Source organism: Galeopterus variegatus, unplaced genomic scaffold, assembly GCF_000696425.1.
Source record: "Galeopterus variegatus unplaced genomic scaffold, G_variegatus-3.0.2 Scaffold8868, whole genome shotgun sequence".
NCBI lineage: Eukaryota > Metazoa > Chordata > Mammalia > Dermoptera > Cynocephalidae > Galeopterus > Galeopterus variegatus.
In genome coordinates this window covers 16,066-34,219 of record NW_007734979.1, presented here as the reverse complement: position 1 = coordinate 34,219, position 18,154 = coordinate 16,066, and the positions used below count along the sequence as shown (strand labels likewise).

Sequence of the window (18,154 nt, the reverse complement as noted above, 5' to 3'; positions counted from 1 at the left end):
GGGGGGGGGGGGGATGCCAAAAACCCCCCCCCCCCCGTCTCTGTCAGGCAGGAAGGGCTTCTGGGTCCCAGGAGACAGCTGGGACCTGCACGTGCGTCTGATTCTTCCCTCCCTCCCTCTCTGCAGAGTGTCCAAATCAAGAGATGGACATTGCCTTTCTGATCGACGGCTCTGGCAGCATTGCCAGAAGTGACTTTGACCAGATGAAGGACTTTGTCAGAGCTGTGATGGGCCAGTTTGAGGGCACCAACACCCTGGTGAAGACTGGGCACCTGAGGCCTGGGGAGTGGGGAGGGGGTGGCAGAGCTGGGAAGGGATAGAGCTGGGAGGTGGCACATCCAGCATCGAGATGTCATCCCAGTGCAGGGCTGATTTGAGCCTTGACCTAGGATGCTCCCTGTAGCATTTATTTTTATTTTATTTATTAATTTTTTTGGTGGCTGGCCGGTACAGGGATCAGAAGCATTGACCTTGCCTACGGCATTTAGTACCTACCCACATGCCACCGGAAATACAATGTTGCTGTTTAAAAACACTGAAAGGATTTAAAAATTATTTTTCTATTTAATTTGACTGAAGGCGACTCAGCCAAATGATTGATGATTTCTTTACTATGTTTCCTTTGTCACTCACAATTGATCGTTTTATTTCCCAGCCACTGATGTGTATGTGTGTATGCAGGCGTATAGGTACCAATTCTTGAGAAGGGCAGAAATATACAAATTGATTTCATGTGTTATACAATTTTTTAAAGATCAAAGTTTAACAAAAAACGATGTTGGCAAGGTTATTCGTTGTAAACAACTAAAAAAAGCATTTTTTGGCTTTGATTATCCAGTTTTTTTTGTTTTTTTTGTTTTTTTGTATTTTTGGGCCAGTTGTCTTTTTCCTGGGTTTCAGTATATTATTTGTATGTCCTCAAAAAACATGGGAAATGGTTTACAAATGCAAAGTTATTCCAAAAGTAAAGGTTTATTAAAAGTAGCAACCGTGACCACCGCTGAGCCCACGCTCCCCTCGGCCTCTGCAGTTCTCGCTGATGCAGTACTCCAACCTCCTGAAGGTCCACTTCACCTTTACCGTGTTCCAGACCAGCCTGAGCCCTCAGAGCCTGGTGGATCCCATCATCCAACTGAAAGGCCTGACGTTCACGGCCACGGGCATCCTGAAAGTGGTGTAAGCTGTCCCCCTGCCGCCTGCCAGGCCGGCTGCTACACTGCATCCTAACTCTGGGTGGGCAAGGCCCTTCTCAGAGTCCGCTAAAAGGGGGAGTGTGGGGACGTGGGCAGAGACCTCCGTGGCATGCTCCTGGCACCTCGCTGCCAGCTGTCCTTGAGTTAGGACCAAACTCCTCTGCGCTGTGTTTCCCTGTTGCCTGATTCTGGAAAAACTGGACCCTAGGATCCCACCTGGGGCAGCCAGAGGTATGGGCTCTGGTTCAGACACATCTGGGTTCCCATCCTGGCTCCCCACTTGCTGCTTGAGTTAACTGTGGAAGTTACTGACTCTAAGTCTCAGTAAATTGTCAAATGAGGTTTAATTCACAACTTGGGTATAAGGATTAAATGAGATCTTGTGTGTGGGCAGCCCAGGCCAGAGCACACAGGAGGTGCTGGATAAGCAGCTGAGGTTCTGTCCAGAGGATAGCACAGCCCCTCTTCACCTTCCTGGCAGGGACTCAGGAATTGCTGCCAAGCGTCCTCTTTGTGCCTTTCTCCCCGCTTGCCTCCCTCCATCCCCTCATCCGCATCCATGTGCGTCCCCTGTGTGATCTGCGTGCTTGCTGCGTGTCTGCTCAGCATGAGGTGACAGGTGGTCCACCCAGAAATGGCTTAGGTGGCAGAGTTAGAAGAAGAGGATGTGGTTCCTGTGGGAAGGAGCTGGGCTGAAGGTCCAGGACCCTTGGCTTCCTCCAGATCGCTCAGCGCTGACTGGGGGTGGTGCTGACATTTGGTGGAGCATACCAAATAAGACATGCTCCCGCCAAATACCCCCTCTTTACTTCTCTGTGGCTCTACTGCCTTGAACACTGGGCCCTTGGGACTGGGCAACCCAGAGGAAAGCCTTTGTCCCATGAATTTAAAGTCAACAGGAGCGTCACCCTCTTGGAGTCCCTTCCTTGCCCCTCAAGGTTCTCCCAGTGGTAGGGACTGGGAGGAAAGATAAACGAGGCAGGGGTGATGGTGTAGCCCTTACCACCCCTGCTCTGTGCCCTGTCCCCCGCAGCTCACCTCCCAGCAGCGTCCCGCGCCCCAGAACCAACCCCTTCCGGGGCTGCCCTACATGGCCCTCCCTACCATTGACTAGGTTTCCTATGGTGTAGCCCTTACCACCCCTGCTCTGTGCCCTGTCCCCCGCAGCTCACCTCCCAGCAGCCTCCCGCGCCCCAGAACCAACCCCTTCCGGGGCTGCCCTACATGGCCCTCCCAACCATTGACTAGGTTTCCTCCCGCGCCCCAGAACCAACCCCTTCCGGGGCTGCCCTACATGGCCCTCCCTACCATTGACTAGGTTTCCTTTTTTTTTATTAAAACTTTGTAAGTTTCATTACAAAAAAGACAAAATGGCAATAAAATTAAGAAATTAAAAAAAAATTACCTGTAATCCCTTTAGTCAATTACATTACAGTATTTCAGTAACAAGAACCCCAAGGTCAGGGCTTTGAATACCCATACCGGCCAGCCACCCCCCAGAAAAGGCCAGACAAAGAAGGGATATGTACAAATGAATCAGTAAATCCCACTTGCATAGCACAGGACCATTTCCATCCTTATCTTTGTTCACTTTTATTTTATATGGTCACAGTCAAGGCAGAGACTATTTCCATCCTGCTTTTTTTCCATCTAGGTCATATAAACCTGATCCGTGCTTTTCCAGTTTTTACTGCTTCCCTTTGGAGTGGCTGTGCACTTTTCCACCAAGGGGCTAGGTCATGACTTGCTAACCCCCCTTCCTAGTGTTGGACATTTAGGCTGTTTCCAGTATTATTTTTGGCATGTGTGTGTGTTTGTTCTGAATTTATAGAGCTACATGAGCATATAGTTATGTTTTTAATCATTTGTTACAGCTATCACCTAATGAATGTTTGTTTACCTGTAGGCCATTCACTGTTGTAAAACTTGACCTCATTTAATCTTTGGAATAACCTAATACTATTTGTTTCAGTTAACTAGTGTTGCCTCACAAATCATCCCCCAATTTAGTGGCTTAAACAACAACTCTTTTATTATTTTTCATGATCCTGGGGCTCAGCTGGACGGTTCTTTTGCTGTTCCTGTATAGGGTTTCCTGTGTGGCTGTGGTCAGATGTCTGAGGCTGGAATGCTGAGAGCTTCATTCCTATGCCTGTGCCTAGGCAGGATTGGCTGCGATGGCTGGGCCTCTCTCTCCATGTGGCCACTCCATGGGGTGCCTCCAACAGGATAGCCAGCCTTCTCTCATGGCTCAGGGCTCCCAAAAGTACAAAAGCAAAAGGTTCCAAGGCTTCTTAGGCCCATAACTGATGTGGTATTCCTTCTACTGCATGCTGCTGATGAAATGAGTCACGGTCAGGCCAGGTTCCACGTGGGTGGGGAACCAGATATGGTTCGTTGGGAGCTGTCTGTAGAGACCAGCTACAGCACAATTATTATCCTTTGCTGATGAAATGAGTCACGGTCAGGCCAGGTTCCACGTGGGTGGGGAACCAGATATGGTTCATTGGGAGCTGTCTGTAGAGACCAGCTACAGCACAATTATTATCCTTGTATTGCATGGAGAGAAGCAGGAGACTCAAAGAGGTTAAATGACTTGCCCACAGTGTGTCTGACCTCACAGCTCCTACTCTGAACCATATTGCCTCCTGGGATGAAGTTCAATAGTAGATAGAATTTTAGGAACAAAAGTACATGAGTACCCTTATTATTGCTCTTGCTGATTATTGCCAATATGGCTTTCAAAAAGGGTTGAATCAATTTCTTAATGGGCCAGATAGAGTCTGAGGGTATCAGGATTCCCCAACCTCTCCAGATGAGCTTCTGGTGCTGCAAATGATGTCTTTCCAAATCGATTATATCTCCGTAGAGTCATCTCCCTCTCTTTCCTGACAGGACAGAGCTATTCCATAGTAATAATGGGGCCCGTGAGAATGCCAAGAAGATCCTCATTGTCATCACAGATGGACAGAAGTACAAAGACCCCCTGGAGTACAGTGATGTCATCCCCCGGGCAGAGAGTGCTGGCATCATCCGCTATGCCATTGGGGTGCGACCTCTTCTTCAGTGTTCCCCCAGATTCAGCCAGCACCTCACCCAGGTGAAGGGCTGGTGGGCACCCCTCGTCAGCTGCCTCTCTGCTGCAGGTGGGAGACGCTTTCAAAAAACCCATTGCCAAGCAGGAGCTGAGCACCATTGGCTCGGTGCCCCCGCAGGACCATGTGTTTGAGGTGGACAACTTTGCAGCACTTGGCAGCATCCAGAAGCAGCTGCAGGAGAAGATCTTTGCAGTTGAGGGTAAATGGGAAAAAGGTTGGGCCTTGGAGTTGAAGGGTTTCTGACCCAATTGTTCCCTGCAGTCCTGACAGTCCATGCCTATCCACAACTGACCCCAAACTGCTCCCCACAACCCAAGCCCCAGACCACGTCCTCCTCCCTCTGCTCTGAGTCCTCTTGGTCTCATGGCTTCCAGGAACCTAAGCAACCTGTTCCCCACAGGAACCCAATCAAGGACCAGTAGCTCCTTTCAGCACGAGATGTCACAGGAAGGCTTCAGTTCAGTGCTCACAATGGTGGGTGGAATGTGTGCTTGATAAACAGGTCTCAGGCACCCACTCTGGGTGAGCCCTGGGCTGGGAGCCGGGACCCAGAAATAGACAACAGCAGACCCTGTCTTTAAGTTCACCGTCTAGTGGGGGAGTAACATACAGGCAGTGTGTTAGGTGCTGGGAGCACACAGAGAAGAGTTTCCTGCTCTCATGGAGTACATATTCTGTGGGAGGAGAGAGTAAACACACAGAAGGGTTTCAGACTGTACTAAGTGTTAGGATAGAGACAGACAGGTGGCCAGAGAAGGCTGAATGATGCAAAAGGGCCAGCCCTGAAAAAATCTGGGGAAAGGTCACTCCAAGTAGAGGGAAAAGCAAGTGCAAAGGTCCTGGGGCAGGAACAAGGTTACTGTGCTGGAGAGAGAGAAGGGCCAGCACAGCTGGAGCAGAGTGAGCAGAGGCAGCACAGGACGAGAGGGCTGGAGAGGCGAGGACCAGCCATGCAGACCAAAGAGACGACAATTGTGAACCAAAATTAAGGCTATTGAGGCAAAAGAATTTTAGAGCAGTTTATTAGAAGCCCAGAGTGAGAATCAGTCCCGGAAACACAGACCAACAGGGTTGGAAAGTGCTCCGAAGTCTCTTGCAAGCTGAAAGGATTTTATAGGAAAGTTTACATAGGGAGGTGGATGCCTTACTCCGGAGTTATCTATTTTCACTGGTGGGTAAAAATACAGAAGTTATAATTGATTACAAATTACATCCTAAAGCTAAAAATGTCTATGTGCATTTTCTAGCCCATTTCCCAGGCTTTTTGACCTTTCTTTGTCAGCAAGTTACACATTAGTTACTGAATCACGATCTAAACCACAAGCTATTCTTACCTATGGAACAAGGTGTTGACACCAAGATCATGAGACTCAACCCAGGGCGAGGTTTAGACACCCGCTTTGTTTCTGTTATCACAAGACACGTAACTTGTCTGGAAGTGGATGTGTATTCAAAGTATCCAGAGAGATTTGCTTCAGAATAATTTGGTGGAAAGTGGATGGTAGAAATGAACCAAGTTTGGTCATGAATGGATCACTGAGGCTTAGGTCATGGGTACTCGGGGCTTCATTTACATTTCTTTCTACTTTTGTATATCTTTGAAATTATCCATAGTCAAAAGTTTAAAAAAGCAATAAAGTATGCAGAGGAGGAAACACCTATTGCTCCCTGAGTCGTGGAGGAAGAACTCACAGAGGAGGTGACTTTGAGGCTTGCTCTTACCGAGAGAGGGGCTGAGTCCCAGCAAGAGAGAAGGGGAGGGAGGTGTCTCGGCCAAAGGCTTAATGTGTTGGGAACAGAGGGTAACTCCACGGGTTGACTGGGCAGGGTCCTAGATGCCATCCTAGGGGTCGATGGTCTTCCAGCAGGGTGGCACCTGCATAACTGGGTTTGAGGGAAGCTGACACTGGAGCAGTAAAAGGTGGGGCAGAGGAGAACAAGGTGGGGGCAGAAAGGGGCAGGGGCGAGAGGGGCTGGGGCTGACTGGGACAGTGGCAGTGGGGAGACTGAGAGACATTGGGAGTTGGGGCACAGAGTCTGCTGGTGGAGGGAAGGAGAAGAAAAATTCAAATGATGAGTGGGGCCGGTGGCAGGCACTTCTGGAATAAGCTGTCTTCCCGCTCCGGCCTGCTCAGCCCTGGAATCCTTTTCTCCCAGGATGGCCCAGTTCTGGGGGCTGTGGGGAGCTTCAGCTGGTCTGGAGGTGCCTTCCTGTATCCCCCAAATATGAGCCCCACCTTCATCAACGTGTCTCAGGAGAATGTGGACATGAGGGACTCTTACCTGGGTGAGAAAAGGCCGGGATGGGGGATAGGGAGGCTACCCGGGAGGGGGGGGGGGCCTTTATGCTGAGGCCCCGCCCCCTCAGGTTACTCCATCGAGCTGGCCCTTTGGAAGGGGGTGCCAAGCCTGGTGCTGGGGGCACCCCGCCATCAGCACACCGGGAAGGTTGTCATCTTCACCCAGGTGTCCAGGCAATGGAGGCCGAAGGCTGAAGTCACAGGGACCCAGGTTGGGCATGGAGGAAGCCAGAGTGGAGTGCGAGGGTGGCCAGGTGGCCAGGGATGGAGCAGGAGAAGACAAAGGGGCTTTGGGGCTCCTGGGGGGAGGTCCTGTGTTTGGGGAGAGGCAGGGCCTGGCCCAGGACGGGGTGCCTCTGGTGGGGACAGGCAGGATGACTTGGGGCTCTGGCCTCTAGATCGGCTCCTACTTCGGGGCCTCCCTCTGCTCTGTGGATGTGGACAGAGATGGCAGCACCGACCTGGTCTTCATCGGGACCCCTCATTACTATGAGCAGACCCGAGGGGGCCAGGTGTCCGTGTGCCCCATGCCCAGGGGGGTGAGTGTCTGATGGGACCTGGGCTGGGTGGGCCGGGTGGGTCTGGGTGTGGGGTGGAGGGGTGTTCCGGGTTGGGTCCTGGCACTGATTTCATTGCGCAGCAGAGCAGGTGGCGGTGTGAGGTCATTCTTCGGGGGGAGCAGGGCCACCCCTGGGGCCGCTTTGGGGCAGCTCTGACAGTGCTGGGGGACGTGAATGGGGACAAGCTGACAGACGTGGCCATCGGGGCCCCAGGAGAGGAGGAGAACCGGGGTGCTGTCTACGTGTTTCATGGAGCCTCAGGACTGGACATCAACCCCTCCCCCAGCCAGGTGAGGCCAGGTCTTCAGCCTCTTCTGGTTCCATTTCCCTCCCATGTTGTGGGTCCATCAGACACAGCCTCCTGCCTCTAGTTTTAGGAGTTGTCATTTCTCTCCTGCTTTTAGTGGTTTATTTCCTTGAATCTCACCAGGCCCAGCTCAGCACAAATCATCTTTTTTCTCTCCTTTGATTCTAAACAGACTTCAATCTGTTGTGGGCAGCGTAAAGGTTAAGAGATTAGGATTTGAGGTCAGACTCCGGATCAAATTTCTGGCCTGGCCAGCCATCACTAGCTGTGTGGCCTTGAGCAATGACCACCATCCACTGTGAGCCTTAGATTCTTTCTATGAAACATGGAAATGATAAGACCAACTCCAGGGGCTTCTTGTAAAGATACCCAAAGGCAGCACTAAACGCTTTATTTATCAAATGTTTATAAATGACCTTAACAATGATGGATAAATGAATCTATTACATTCCTGTAGTTATGCTTTTATTTTGTCATTAATCTGCACCCTTGTGATGAGTTGGATCAAGAGACCCCCCTTTCTCTGTCTGGGGTCCCTGAGGTTGTCACTTTGATTTCAGTTTCTATCCCCTCATTCCTCCTTTTCACTTTCTCTGCTCAGATCTGCTTTCATTACAATCTCCTTTCCAATCCCTCTTCTCAAACCTTTCCAATCCCCTCACCTTCACTCCTGCTCCTTTCTCTCTCTGGCCAGCGCATCACGGGCTCCCAGCTTTCCCCCAGGCTCCAGCATTTTGGGCAGTCGCTGAGCGGGGGTCAAGACCTCACCCAGGACGGACTGGTGGACCTGGCCGTGGGGGCCCAGGGGCACGTGCTACTGCTCAGGTGACAGGCCCCCTCACCTACCCTTGCCCTTAGTGTGTCTGATCTGTCAGCACTGCCCTCACCTCATTCTCCTGCTCCCAGAGGCCCGTGTCCTGTCCTCAGTCCCTGCTTGTGTCCCTTAGGAGTCCACCCGTGCTGAAGGTGGGAGTAACCATGCAATTCACCCCTGGGGAGGTGGCAAAGGCTGTGTACCAGTGCTGGGAGGAGGTGCCCAGAGCCCTGGAAGCTGGGGATGCCACAGTCTGTCTCACTATCCACAAAAGCTCACTCGACCAGTTAGGTGAGTTTCCTCCCTAAAGATGAACCCACCCCTCACCCCACGGAGGGCCCCCAATGCTATCCTGAGGACAGATGGGCTCAGCAATCCAAATTTCACCTCCACATCTACCCAGCTGCCGGGGTCAGAAACTTGTGTCCCTCCTCTCCTCTTCTTCTCCCTCCCGGGCCTGGAGGTTCCGTCTCCAAGACAGATGTGACGTCGGCCCACTTATCTCCCTGGGCTCAGCCACCACTTTTCTCTAGGTGCCTGCTTCTCTTTCCTACCTCCACCAAAGTAACTACACTTTGAGTGGTTCCCACATCTGTCCCCACATTCTCCACAGAGAAACTAGAGTTGATTTTAGTCCTAAAGTGTAAATCCAGGCTCCCCCTTGCATTTAGAAAGACCCCAGTTCTTCCCTAGAACGCCCTCTCTGATTTGGCCCCTTCCTGCCTCTTGGCCTCACCTCATTCCCCTTACTTGATACACTTTTTGTAAACATGCCAGCCTCCATCTCCCTCCGGTTCTCAGCCACTGTCCGCTTAGACACAGCCACTGAGGACGGCCACGTCTGTCTTCTCCACGTGTATTCCCAGCAGCTGATACCGTTCATGTTTATTGCACAAATGAATAAGTAAAAACAACATTCTGGGTTCTCCCTGCCTCTCCCTTTTCCACCACTTCAGGTGATGTCCAAAGCTGCGTCAGCTATGATCTGGCACTGGACCCAGGCCACCTGCTTTCTCGTGCCATTTTTGATGAGACCAAGAACTCGACTTTGACTCGAAGAAAAACCCTGGGGCTGGGGGATCACTGTGAAACCGTGAAGCTGCTTTTGCCCGTGAGGTTCTGGGAAAGGGAGCGGGAGGAGGAGCCCATGGCTGGCCTCTGGCATCGCTGCTTTCTGCCAGTGGGGTGGGGCAGGGGAGGACACTGGGGCTGGCAGGCCTGGCTACACAGCTTGGGTGGGCGCTGTCTGGCCAGCGGGGAGGGGTGCTGTGGAGGAGAAGCCTCAGTGGTGCAAAGCGAGGAGGAGAACAGCAGGTTCTTGAAAGCCTCTTCTCCCTCAGGACTGCGTGGAGGATGTGGTGAGCCCCATCGTCCTGCGCCTCAACTTCTCCATGGTGGGGGTGCCCATCCCCTCATCCCAGAACCTTCGCCCTGTGCTGGCTGTGGGCTCACAAGCCCTTTTCACTGCTTCTGTGAGTCTCCCAATGAAGTCCCAGGGATGTGCAGGCTTTCATTGTGTCTTCATGTGCTTTAGACCCCACAGTAGCTCCCAATTGCCCACCAACCACATCGAGTCCAGAACACCCCCACCCGTCTCCCGAGGCCCCACCTAGCTTGGACCCTGCACATGTCCCAGCTGGTTACCCACTCCACCCCAACATGAACTCTCTGGTTCACATTCTGCAGGTCCTTGTCGACTTTTCTCATTCCTACCTCTGTGCCTTTGTCCTTGTCAAAGAAAAAGAAGGAAAACATTTCCTTCTTCTCTCTACTTCAAAGATCTTCTCTAGTCGCCAAAGCTCCGCTCTCATTTCCCTCTCTTTGGAAACCACACTCAGCAGCTGCCACTTCTTCTCTGGCCTCCATGATGCCACAGTGATACAATGCCAATTATCACATGACTGGAGTCATAACAATCTGCATCTGCATTTGTGGCTCTCTTGGGGTTGTGGGTTCGCTGAGCACAAGAACCATGTCTAATTCACCTGTAGTTTCCACCTTCCTCAACTTCCCACCCAATCCGGAACCTGTCCCATTATTGGTACTTAATAGTGTTTGTTGAATAATTGTTCCAGTGTGAGTTGGGTTTGACTCAACTAAATTTTATGCTCCTGAAAGCCAAGGATCTTGTCATATCTTTCTTTTACATTCCAACCCCTACCTCTACTCCTTGCCAGTGTCTAGCAGGGTTCTGGGTGCAAAGGCTCAGTAAAACTCAATGTTGATGGGAGCTCCTAATGAGGGCACTGGAAAAAGATTGACACGTGGGATGGGAAGAGAATATACTCTTTTGCTGCAGCTCCCCTTTGAGAAGAACTGTGGCCAAGATCGCCTCTGTGAAGGGGACCTGAGTGTCAGCCTCAGCTTCTCTGGGTGAGCTCTATCTCCTTTCATACCCAAGCTTCTGAACCTGCCATCCTCATAGAATGACAAGGGTTTGTGATCCCCTTTGGCTTTCTAGCAAGAATGATTTTGATTGGAATGTTATCAGACCATAGCTCATGAGTTCCTATAATCCTGCCTCTGCCCCTGAACCAATTCCAGCCTATTTCCAATGGAGTCACACTCCCAATCTTGTCCTTCTCCCTTCAGCCTGCAGACCCTGATAGTGGGGAGCTCCCTGGAACTCAATGTGACGGTGACTGTGTGGAATGAAGGCGAGGATTCCTATGGAACTGTGATTAACTTCTACTACCCAGCAGGGCTGTCCTATCGATGGGTGTCAGGAACCCAGGTAAACAGCTTCCTTGGACTCTAGTTGGCTGGGGCCTCTACCCAGCCCTATTGTACCTTCTAGGGTTATAATACGTTCTTTTAAATTCTTCTTCTATGATGATATATAAACACACACAGACACAGAGAAAAGTGCATAAAGCATAAGGTTTAATGAATAATATTAAGCAAACATCCCTACAGTTCCCATCCAGGTCAAGAGATAAGACTCTGCTAGCATCCCCAGGGGCTGTCTCATCATGTGCCTTTCCCCATCATAACCTCATCCTCTCCCTGAAGGTTGTAGACACCAATCACTATGCCAACTTTGTGGTAAGACTCTGCTAGCATCCCCAGGGGCTGTCTCATCATGTGCCTTTCCCCATCATAACCTCACCCTCTCCCTGAAGGTTGTAGACACCAATCACTATGCCAACTTTGTGGTAATCATTTCCCTGTATATCTTCATAGTTTCACCACCCATGAGTGCATTCCGAAATAATACTGTTCAGTTTGCCGATATTTTATCTTTATATGAATGGAAACATGTTGTGTGTACTCTTTGGTGTCTTGCCTCTTTCCCTCAGTCTTATGTTTGTGAGATTTCTCCATGTTGTTGCATGTGTCTATAGAACATTTTCCTTGTTATATGGAATTTCTTTGTATGACTTTAACACAATTTATTCTACAATCAGTGCTATTTGAAATGTTTCCCGATTTTGGCCATGACCATTCTTGAGTATATATCCTGGTGCTCCTATGCATAGTATTTTGAAAGGTATATACCATGAGTGGAATTGGTGGGTCACTCACTGGTAGGTGTATCTTCAATTCTAGTAAGTAAAGTCAAGCCATTTTCAAAAATATTTTCACCTGTTTACACTTCCATCAGCAGTGTACGAGAGTCCCTGTGGCTTTCCATTCACTACAACATTTGGCATTGTTAGATTTATAATTTTTGTCAGTCTAGTGGGTGAGTAATAGTATTTCCTTGCAGTTTTAATTTACATTTCTCCAGTGAGCCTGAGCAACTTTTCATATATCTCCTGGTCATTTGGATTTTTTCTGGGGGAAAGTGTCTGTCTGTGTCTTTTTTCTATTCTTCAACTGGGTTACCCATGTTTTTCTTATTGTAAACATTCTTTATATATTCTGATTACTAGTCCTATTCTAGTTACATGTTGTATTAGTCTGTTTTCTGTGGCTTTTAACAGAATACCTGAAACTGGGTAGTTTATAAAGAACAGAAGTTTATTTCTTACAGTTTTAGAGGCTGGGAAGTCCAAGTTGCAAGGGGTGCATCTGAAAAGGGCATTTTTCTTGCTGGGGACTCAGCAGAGTTCTAAGGCAGCACAGGTATCACATGGTGGGTGGGGTACTGAGTGAGAGCATATCCACATGCTTTCTTCCTCTCCTTATACTTATGCAGTCTACGCTCCGATAATCCATTAAACCATTAACTCACTAATCCATGAATGGATTAATCCATTTGTGAGGGCTGAGCTTTCATGATCCAATCTCCTCTCAAAGACCCCACCTTTCAAATGCTATAGTTGTATCTCTCACCCCTTAACACGGTTACAATGGGGACCAACTTTCAGATGAGCTTTGGAGCAGACATTCAAACTACAACATGTGTGTTCAAACATCTTTCCCAATCCTATTGCTTGTATTATTAGTCTCTTTACAGTGCCTTTTAATAAACAGAATGTCTTAATTTGATTGTGGTTGATTTTATCAATCTTTTCCTTTGTAGTTAGTGTTTTTGTATGTGGGTCTTAAGAAATACTTCCCTACTCTAAGTTTATGAAAATAGCCCCCTGCATTATCTTCTAAAAGTGTCATAGTTTTGCTTTTTCACATTTAAATCTTTAATCCAGTTGAAGTTTATTTTAATGTATGGTGTGAGGTAGGGATCCACTTTCTTTTCTTCTCCCTCCCTTTCTTTTTTGGTATGGGCCAATTTTCCCAGCAACATTCATTGGTAAATCTGGCCTTTCCCTTACCACTCTGCAATGCCACCATTGTTATATATCAAGCCCATATAGGCATTTGGGTAATTTTTTGAATTCATTCTCTCCCCTAGAAGCAACCACACCAGCGTCCACTGCACCTGGCATGTGAGGCAGTGCCCACTGAGGATGAGGGCCTGAGGGGCAGTAGCTGCAGCATCAATCATCCCATCTTCCGAGAGGGTACTAAGGTCAGTGCTTCACCTCAAAACCTCATCATTGTTCTCCCTTGTCCTGACCCATTCCCTTTCTTCACTCCCTCTGACCTTCCCTACCCCCATTCCTTCTTTCTTCTTCCCTCAGAGCATCTTCATAGTCACATTCGATGTCTCCTACAAGGCCACCCTGGGAGAAAGGTTACTCATTAGGGCCAATGCAAGCAGGTGAGCCAGGCTAGGTGTGGTGTGTCCCTTGCCCTCCAGTTTCATGCCCCATCTGGAGACTCCTGCCCTGGAATTTTTTCCCAGTTGGGCTCTCCTGTCTTTCTCCAGTGAGAATAATAAGCCTGCAACCAGCAAGACTACCTTCCAGCTGGAGCTCCCAGTGAAATATGCTGTCTACACAGTGATCAGCAGGTGCTTAATCCCTGGCTCTCCCCTTGGACCTGTGACTATCTTTCAAGCCTGGGATCTCCCTCTGCAGTCCCGCCTGTTCTTTTGAGGATGGGTATCTAAGCTACCCCCCTAATTCCTCACATGGGGAATGCTTGTGTGGGTGACCAGCCATATTTATACCATAATACTATCTACCATAATTCTTGCTGCTTCTCTGATGAATCTGAACCTGCAGGTGGGACACACACATTTTACCACCACTGTACACTTCCACCTCTCCCTCCAAAATGCAGGCTTCCTTTAACATGAAACCAATCCTGCCCTTTGTGCTAAACATGAATATGCTGAAGCAAAGCTACTAGAGTGAGATCAAGGCTTTTCTAAGCACTCTGAATTGGGGAGGTTGTGCCCAACAGGATATGGTTTGTCACCACACAGAGGAAAGGAAAGGTCGGGTTTCTATAAAATTCAGATGAGGGCAGAGGTGTGAAATACTGTTGGGAAGTTCTCTAACAGCCCTAGGCTGAGGCAGACCACAGGAAATGTAAGCGTAAGGCTGCAGCTCTGGTTTCTAAAGGTGGGTTGAAGAGCAGGGGCAGGCCAGGCTGGAAGCGAAGCCAGGGACCTCACACATTGGTCTAACCTCCAGAGGTTTACAGGGCTGCTCAGAAGCTTGTAATAGTGCCATGGGGCAGAGTTTGTTGCTGCTGTTGCTGCTCTTGCTGCTTCTGATTGTGTGTATGTAGATTTTTAGGGTAACTAGGGAGGGGGATCAAGCAGTGTCATTGCCCTTTCAAACTACATGGGTGAGTTCTCCTTTTATCCTTAGGAAAATACTTACAGTAAGAACTTACAGTTATAGATACAATATGTCAGGCATTTTTTTTGGTTGTTGTTGTTGAGGGGTTTTTGCATTGTTTTAAGTACTCTGCATATATTTACATTCATTTAACTATGTCTATATTCATTTAACCAATAACTATATTGTTATCCCCATTTTTACCAATAAAGAAATCAAGAGCACCTGTGCCCATGGCCACATTCTACATGACTCTCAGAGGACTGGGAGAGCTGGGTGATTTGGTTAGATCTGAAAAAAGGTTTAGAACTGGAAGACTTTAAAGTGAGAAAACTGAAGCATAGAGAGAAGGGGTTGGGTGGGGAGCAGAGAGGAAGGCTAGCATGCTAAGGGGGAAACAGACTCTGACGTTTATGGAGGACTCACTATGTGCTAGGCACCATGCCAGCCTCACCACAATTCTATTACAGGTAGGGATATTATTAGCACCCCTATTTTAAAGAGGAAAAACAGGGATCCAGAGATGTTAGGTAGCTTGCCTCAAGTTACTCAGGTAGGAAGTGGTGGACCTGAAATGTGAACCCAGGTGGTATGGCACCAGAGCCTGTGTGTACTTAATCACCAAGCTGCTGATAGTGTGAAAACCATTGGGGCCCACGGAGTTTCTGTGTTGTCTGGCCTTGCTTCTGTGCGCCAGGTACTGGTGAAAAGTACAGGTCCCTTTGCTTGTCTACTGAGACCTTAGATGATTATGGCTTAACTGTTGAATCTCCAGGGCCAACCACACAGCCTGGCATATGGTAAATGTTTGCTTAAGGAAGCCATTGATGGATGGATGGATGGACAGAAACCCACCTGCAGCCTGGAGCTCTCATGTCCCCTGCCTGGGCTTGTGCTCATCCACCATCTTTCCTCACACTTACTTACATGCCCTGGGATGACCACATCTATTTTCTTCATTCCCACGTGGAGTGGCTCTCACTCTGTTTTTTCCTCAGCGATCCAGCTATCATACCCGAGAGTCCCCTGAGGCTTATTTGCTCTGGCGCAGCCTCTGCAAGCATTATCTGAGGCCAAACGCGTACCTAACTAGAGAAAGCAACACGAATACCTTTTCCCATGGGAAAATGTTTACGCATTATGAGAAACAATGTCTAAGTTGGGCCTTTAAGTGAAAATTCCCAGAAGGGGAGTGGGTAAGGATATTCCAAGCAGAAGACAAAGCTTGAGCAAAGTCTTGGTGGTATGACAGAACCACGGTTATCAAGGACAGAGCTGGTAGTGCTGGGTGACTGGGGCAGAGGACAGTGGGGGGATAGGAGCTAAAGCTTGGGCTGCAGAGGTATGAGGGGACCATCATTACTTACTGGGGTTATCTGCCAGGCCCAATGAAGCTCCCTGTGGCAGTCTAGGGCACAACTGGGGACAGTCTCAGGGCTATTTTTCACCAACAGGCCTTTTCTCTCCAGGCAGGAAGAGTCCACCAAGTACTTCAACTTTTCAACTTCTGATAAGAAGAGCAGGAAAGAGGCCGAACATCGATATCGTGTGAGAGGCTAGGGAATGTCCATGTCTGCCCCTCCATGGTGCAGATACAGTTGGAAGTTGGTGGGCAAAGATGGAGAGGAGCCTCAGGCTAGGGCCCGGAAAGAAGCAGGGCTTGGGATGCGCCGGGCACCACGATAATGTTCTGTCTCGATTTTTTGCAGGTGAATAACCTGAGCCAGCGAGTTCTGGCCATCAGCATTAACTTCTGGGTTCCCATCCTGCTGAATGGCATGGCTGTGTGGGATGTGGCCGTGCAGTCCCCTTCTCAGGTGCCTGCCCACCTTTTCTTTCTCTTCAGGGTCTGAGCCCACAGTACCACACACCCTCTAACCAGGGGAAGGCTGATCCTTCTGTGGCTCAGTATGTCTCTTTTTCACTAGAGTCTCCCCTGTGTGTCAGAGAGGGAGCCTCCCCAGCAGTCTGACTCCCTGACCCAGATTCAACGGAGACCTGTGCTGGTGAGAAAGGCCTGAGCCCCCACTGCAGGACCAGCCCGCATTGGGGGATATGGGGAAATGTACTGCTGGACTGCAGAGTAATACACATTCTGTAATTTTTCATCTATTCCCCACCCCAAATTTGACCCCAAATGGTCCCTCCCTAAGTGAAGACCCTCCTCAACTTCATTCCTTTTCTGTCCCTAGGACTGCTCTGTTGCTGAGTGTCTGAGGTTCCGCTGTGACATCCCCTCCTTTGGCATCCAGGAGGAGCTTGACTTCATCCTGCAGGGCAACCTCAGCTTCGGCTGGGTCAGCCAGGTGTGTAGGCCCAAGAGTAGAGCCCCTCGCCCAGATCGGGTGGGACCGGCTGTGTCTGTGCCCATCCTCGAGCCAGGACACTTCTGGAAATCTGAGCATCCCCAGAGCTAATTCCACAGCTCCCCCCATGCCCCTGTTTTGCAGACACAACAGAAGAAGGTGTTGGTCGTGAGTGAGGCTGAAATCACTTTTGACACATCTACGTACTCCCAGCTTCCAGGACAGGAGGCGTTTATGAGAGCCCAGGTAGTGAGTGTGTGGTGGGCAGTGGCCAGGCTGGTGCTAAACCCGTGATGCTGGTTGGGGGGTTGCAGCTTGGAGGGGGGAGGGGGGAGGGTCTCTGTGCAGGACAGTTGTCCCTGAGTGTGCGAGTGCTTCTGCATCTCACCCCTGGGAGCAGGTCCTGGGGAAGGCGGGGGGAGAGTTAAAGATTGGGGGACTTGGGGGTAGTCTGATACTTTCTGATCCCCAAATCAGACGGAGACGGTGCTAGAAGAGTATGAAGTCCACGACCTTGTCCCCCTGGTTGTGGGCAGCTCCGTGGGAGGTCTGCTGCTGCTGGCTCTCATTGCAGTCACACTGTACAAGGTGAGGGTTTCATCCCACTCTGACACCACCAGCATCCAACTCAAGCCTCCCACAGACAGGATGGCATAGTGAGAACCCAAACTATGGAGTCAGGCAGGCCTGGGCCCACATGTGGCTCTGTCACTTACCGTTTAATGTTAGGAAAGCTGCTCGACCTCCCCGTGCCAGTTTCTCATTTTTGAAATGATAATAATGCTTACGCCACGGAGTGGCTGCAGCGAGACAGAAATGAGGCCAGGGTATGTGCACAGATCTGTGTGACTCTAGAATCTACGCTTTTCTGCTACAGATTATGTGTCTAACCACTGTGAGTGGCACACAGTAGATACTCAATACATGATAGCTGTTGTTCCCATAAATGTTTTGTCACACAAATATGAGTTAGTTTCCTTCTCCTCTTCTTGTCTCTCAGCTTCTTCCTCCTTCCAACTTCCTTTCCTCCTCTCTCTCACCCAGATTTTCTGACTTACTCCCTCACAGCTTGGCTTCTTCAAACGTCGGTACAAAGAAATGTTGAATGACAAGCCTGAAGACACTACCACATTCAGCGGGGAGGACATCAGCTGTGAGGCCCCAAACATACCTTTGTCCTAATAATCCACTTTTCTGTTGATCTCTACCCCTATGGCTCGTCTTGCCTCCACCTACAAATCCACTTCCATGGGATCTACTTGCATGGATTGGGACAGGCCTGAGAAACTGATCAGGTGCTAATCCAATTTATCAAGGAGTTGAAAGATTTTTATCCTTTTACATATCTGTCAAACTTCTTTAGTTTTTACAAAAGCAAGCATGATGCCAGCATAAAGTTTCATTTGTATAAGAATTGTCACACAAAATGAGGATATTTATAACACATTTTCCTTGCATGGAAGAGCTCTAACCCAGGGACCTGAGTGTTGCTCTAGGAA

At 49.4% G+C, this 18,154-nt stretch overlaps 1 protein-coding gene across 1 annotated transcript in view; it reads left to right on the top strand.

The window, feature by feature from the left end:
- The window catches only part of ITGAD (integrin, alpha D), a 23,904-nt gene extending 6,067 nt beyond the window's left edge, over positions 1 to 17,837 (top strand). The window contains exons 6-30 of the mRNA XM_008593198.1: positions 127 to 257; positions 1,031 to 1,176; positions 4,089 to 4,242; positions 4,340 to 4,490; positions 4,692 to 4,765; positions 6,449 to 6,578; positions 6,660 to 6,802; positions 6,990 to 7,130; positions 7,232 to 7,441; positions 8,153 to 8,283; positions 8,406 to 8,563; positions 9,229 to 9,383; positions 9,613 to 9,744; positions 10,572 to 10,645; positions 10,865 to 11,006; positions 13,071 to 13,187; positions 13,300 to 13,379; positions 13,488 to 13,571; positions 15,819 to 15,897; positions 16,059 to 16,166; positions 16,278 to 16,355; positions 16,542 to 16,655; positions 16,800 to 16,901; positions 17,133 to 17,243; positions 17,724 to 17,837. Of these exons, the coding sequence (XP_008591420.1) occupies positions 127 to 257; positions 1,031 to 1,176; positions 4,089 to 4,242; positions 4,340 to 4,490; positions 4,692 to 4,765; positions 6,449 to 6,578; positions 6,660 to 6,802; positions 6,990 to 7,130; positions 7,232 to 7,441; positions 8,153 to 8,283; positions 8,406 to 8,563; positions 9,229 to 9,383; positions 9,613 to 9,744; positions 10,572 to 10,645; positions 10,865 to 11,006; positions 13,071 to 13,187; positions 13,300 to 13,379; positions 13,488 to 13,571; positions 15,819 to 15,897; positions 16,059 to 16,166; positions 16,278 to 16,355; positions 16,542 to 16,655; positions 16,800 to 16,901; positions 17,133 to 17,243; positions 17,724 to 17,837 (3,059 nt within the window). The remainder of the gene's footprint in view (positions 1 to 126; positions 258 to 1,030; positions 1,177 to 4,088; positions 4,243 to 4,339; positions 4,491 to 4,691; positions 4,766 to 6,448; positions 6,579 to 6,659; positions 6,803 to 6,989; positions 7,131 to 7,231; positions 7,442 to 8,152; positions 8,284 to 8,405; positions 8,564 to 9,228; positions 9,384 to 9,612; positions 9,745 to 10,571; positions 10,646 to 10,864; positions 11,007 to 13,070; positions 13,188 to 13,299; positions 13,380 to 13,487; positions 13,572 to 15,818; positions 15,898 to 16,058; positions 16,167 to 16,277; positions 16,356 to 16,541; positions 16,656 to 16,799; positions 16,902 to 17,132; positions 17,244 to 17,723) is intronic.
- The last annotated feature ends 317 nt before the right edge of the window (positions 17,838 to 18,154 follow it).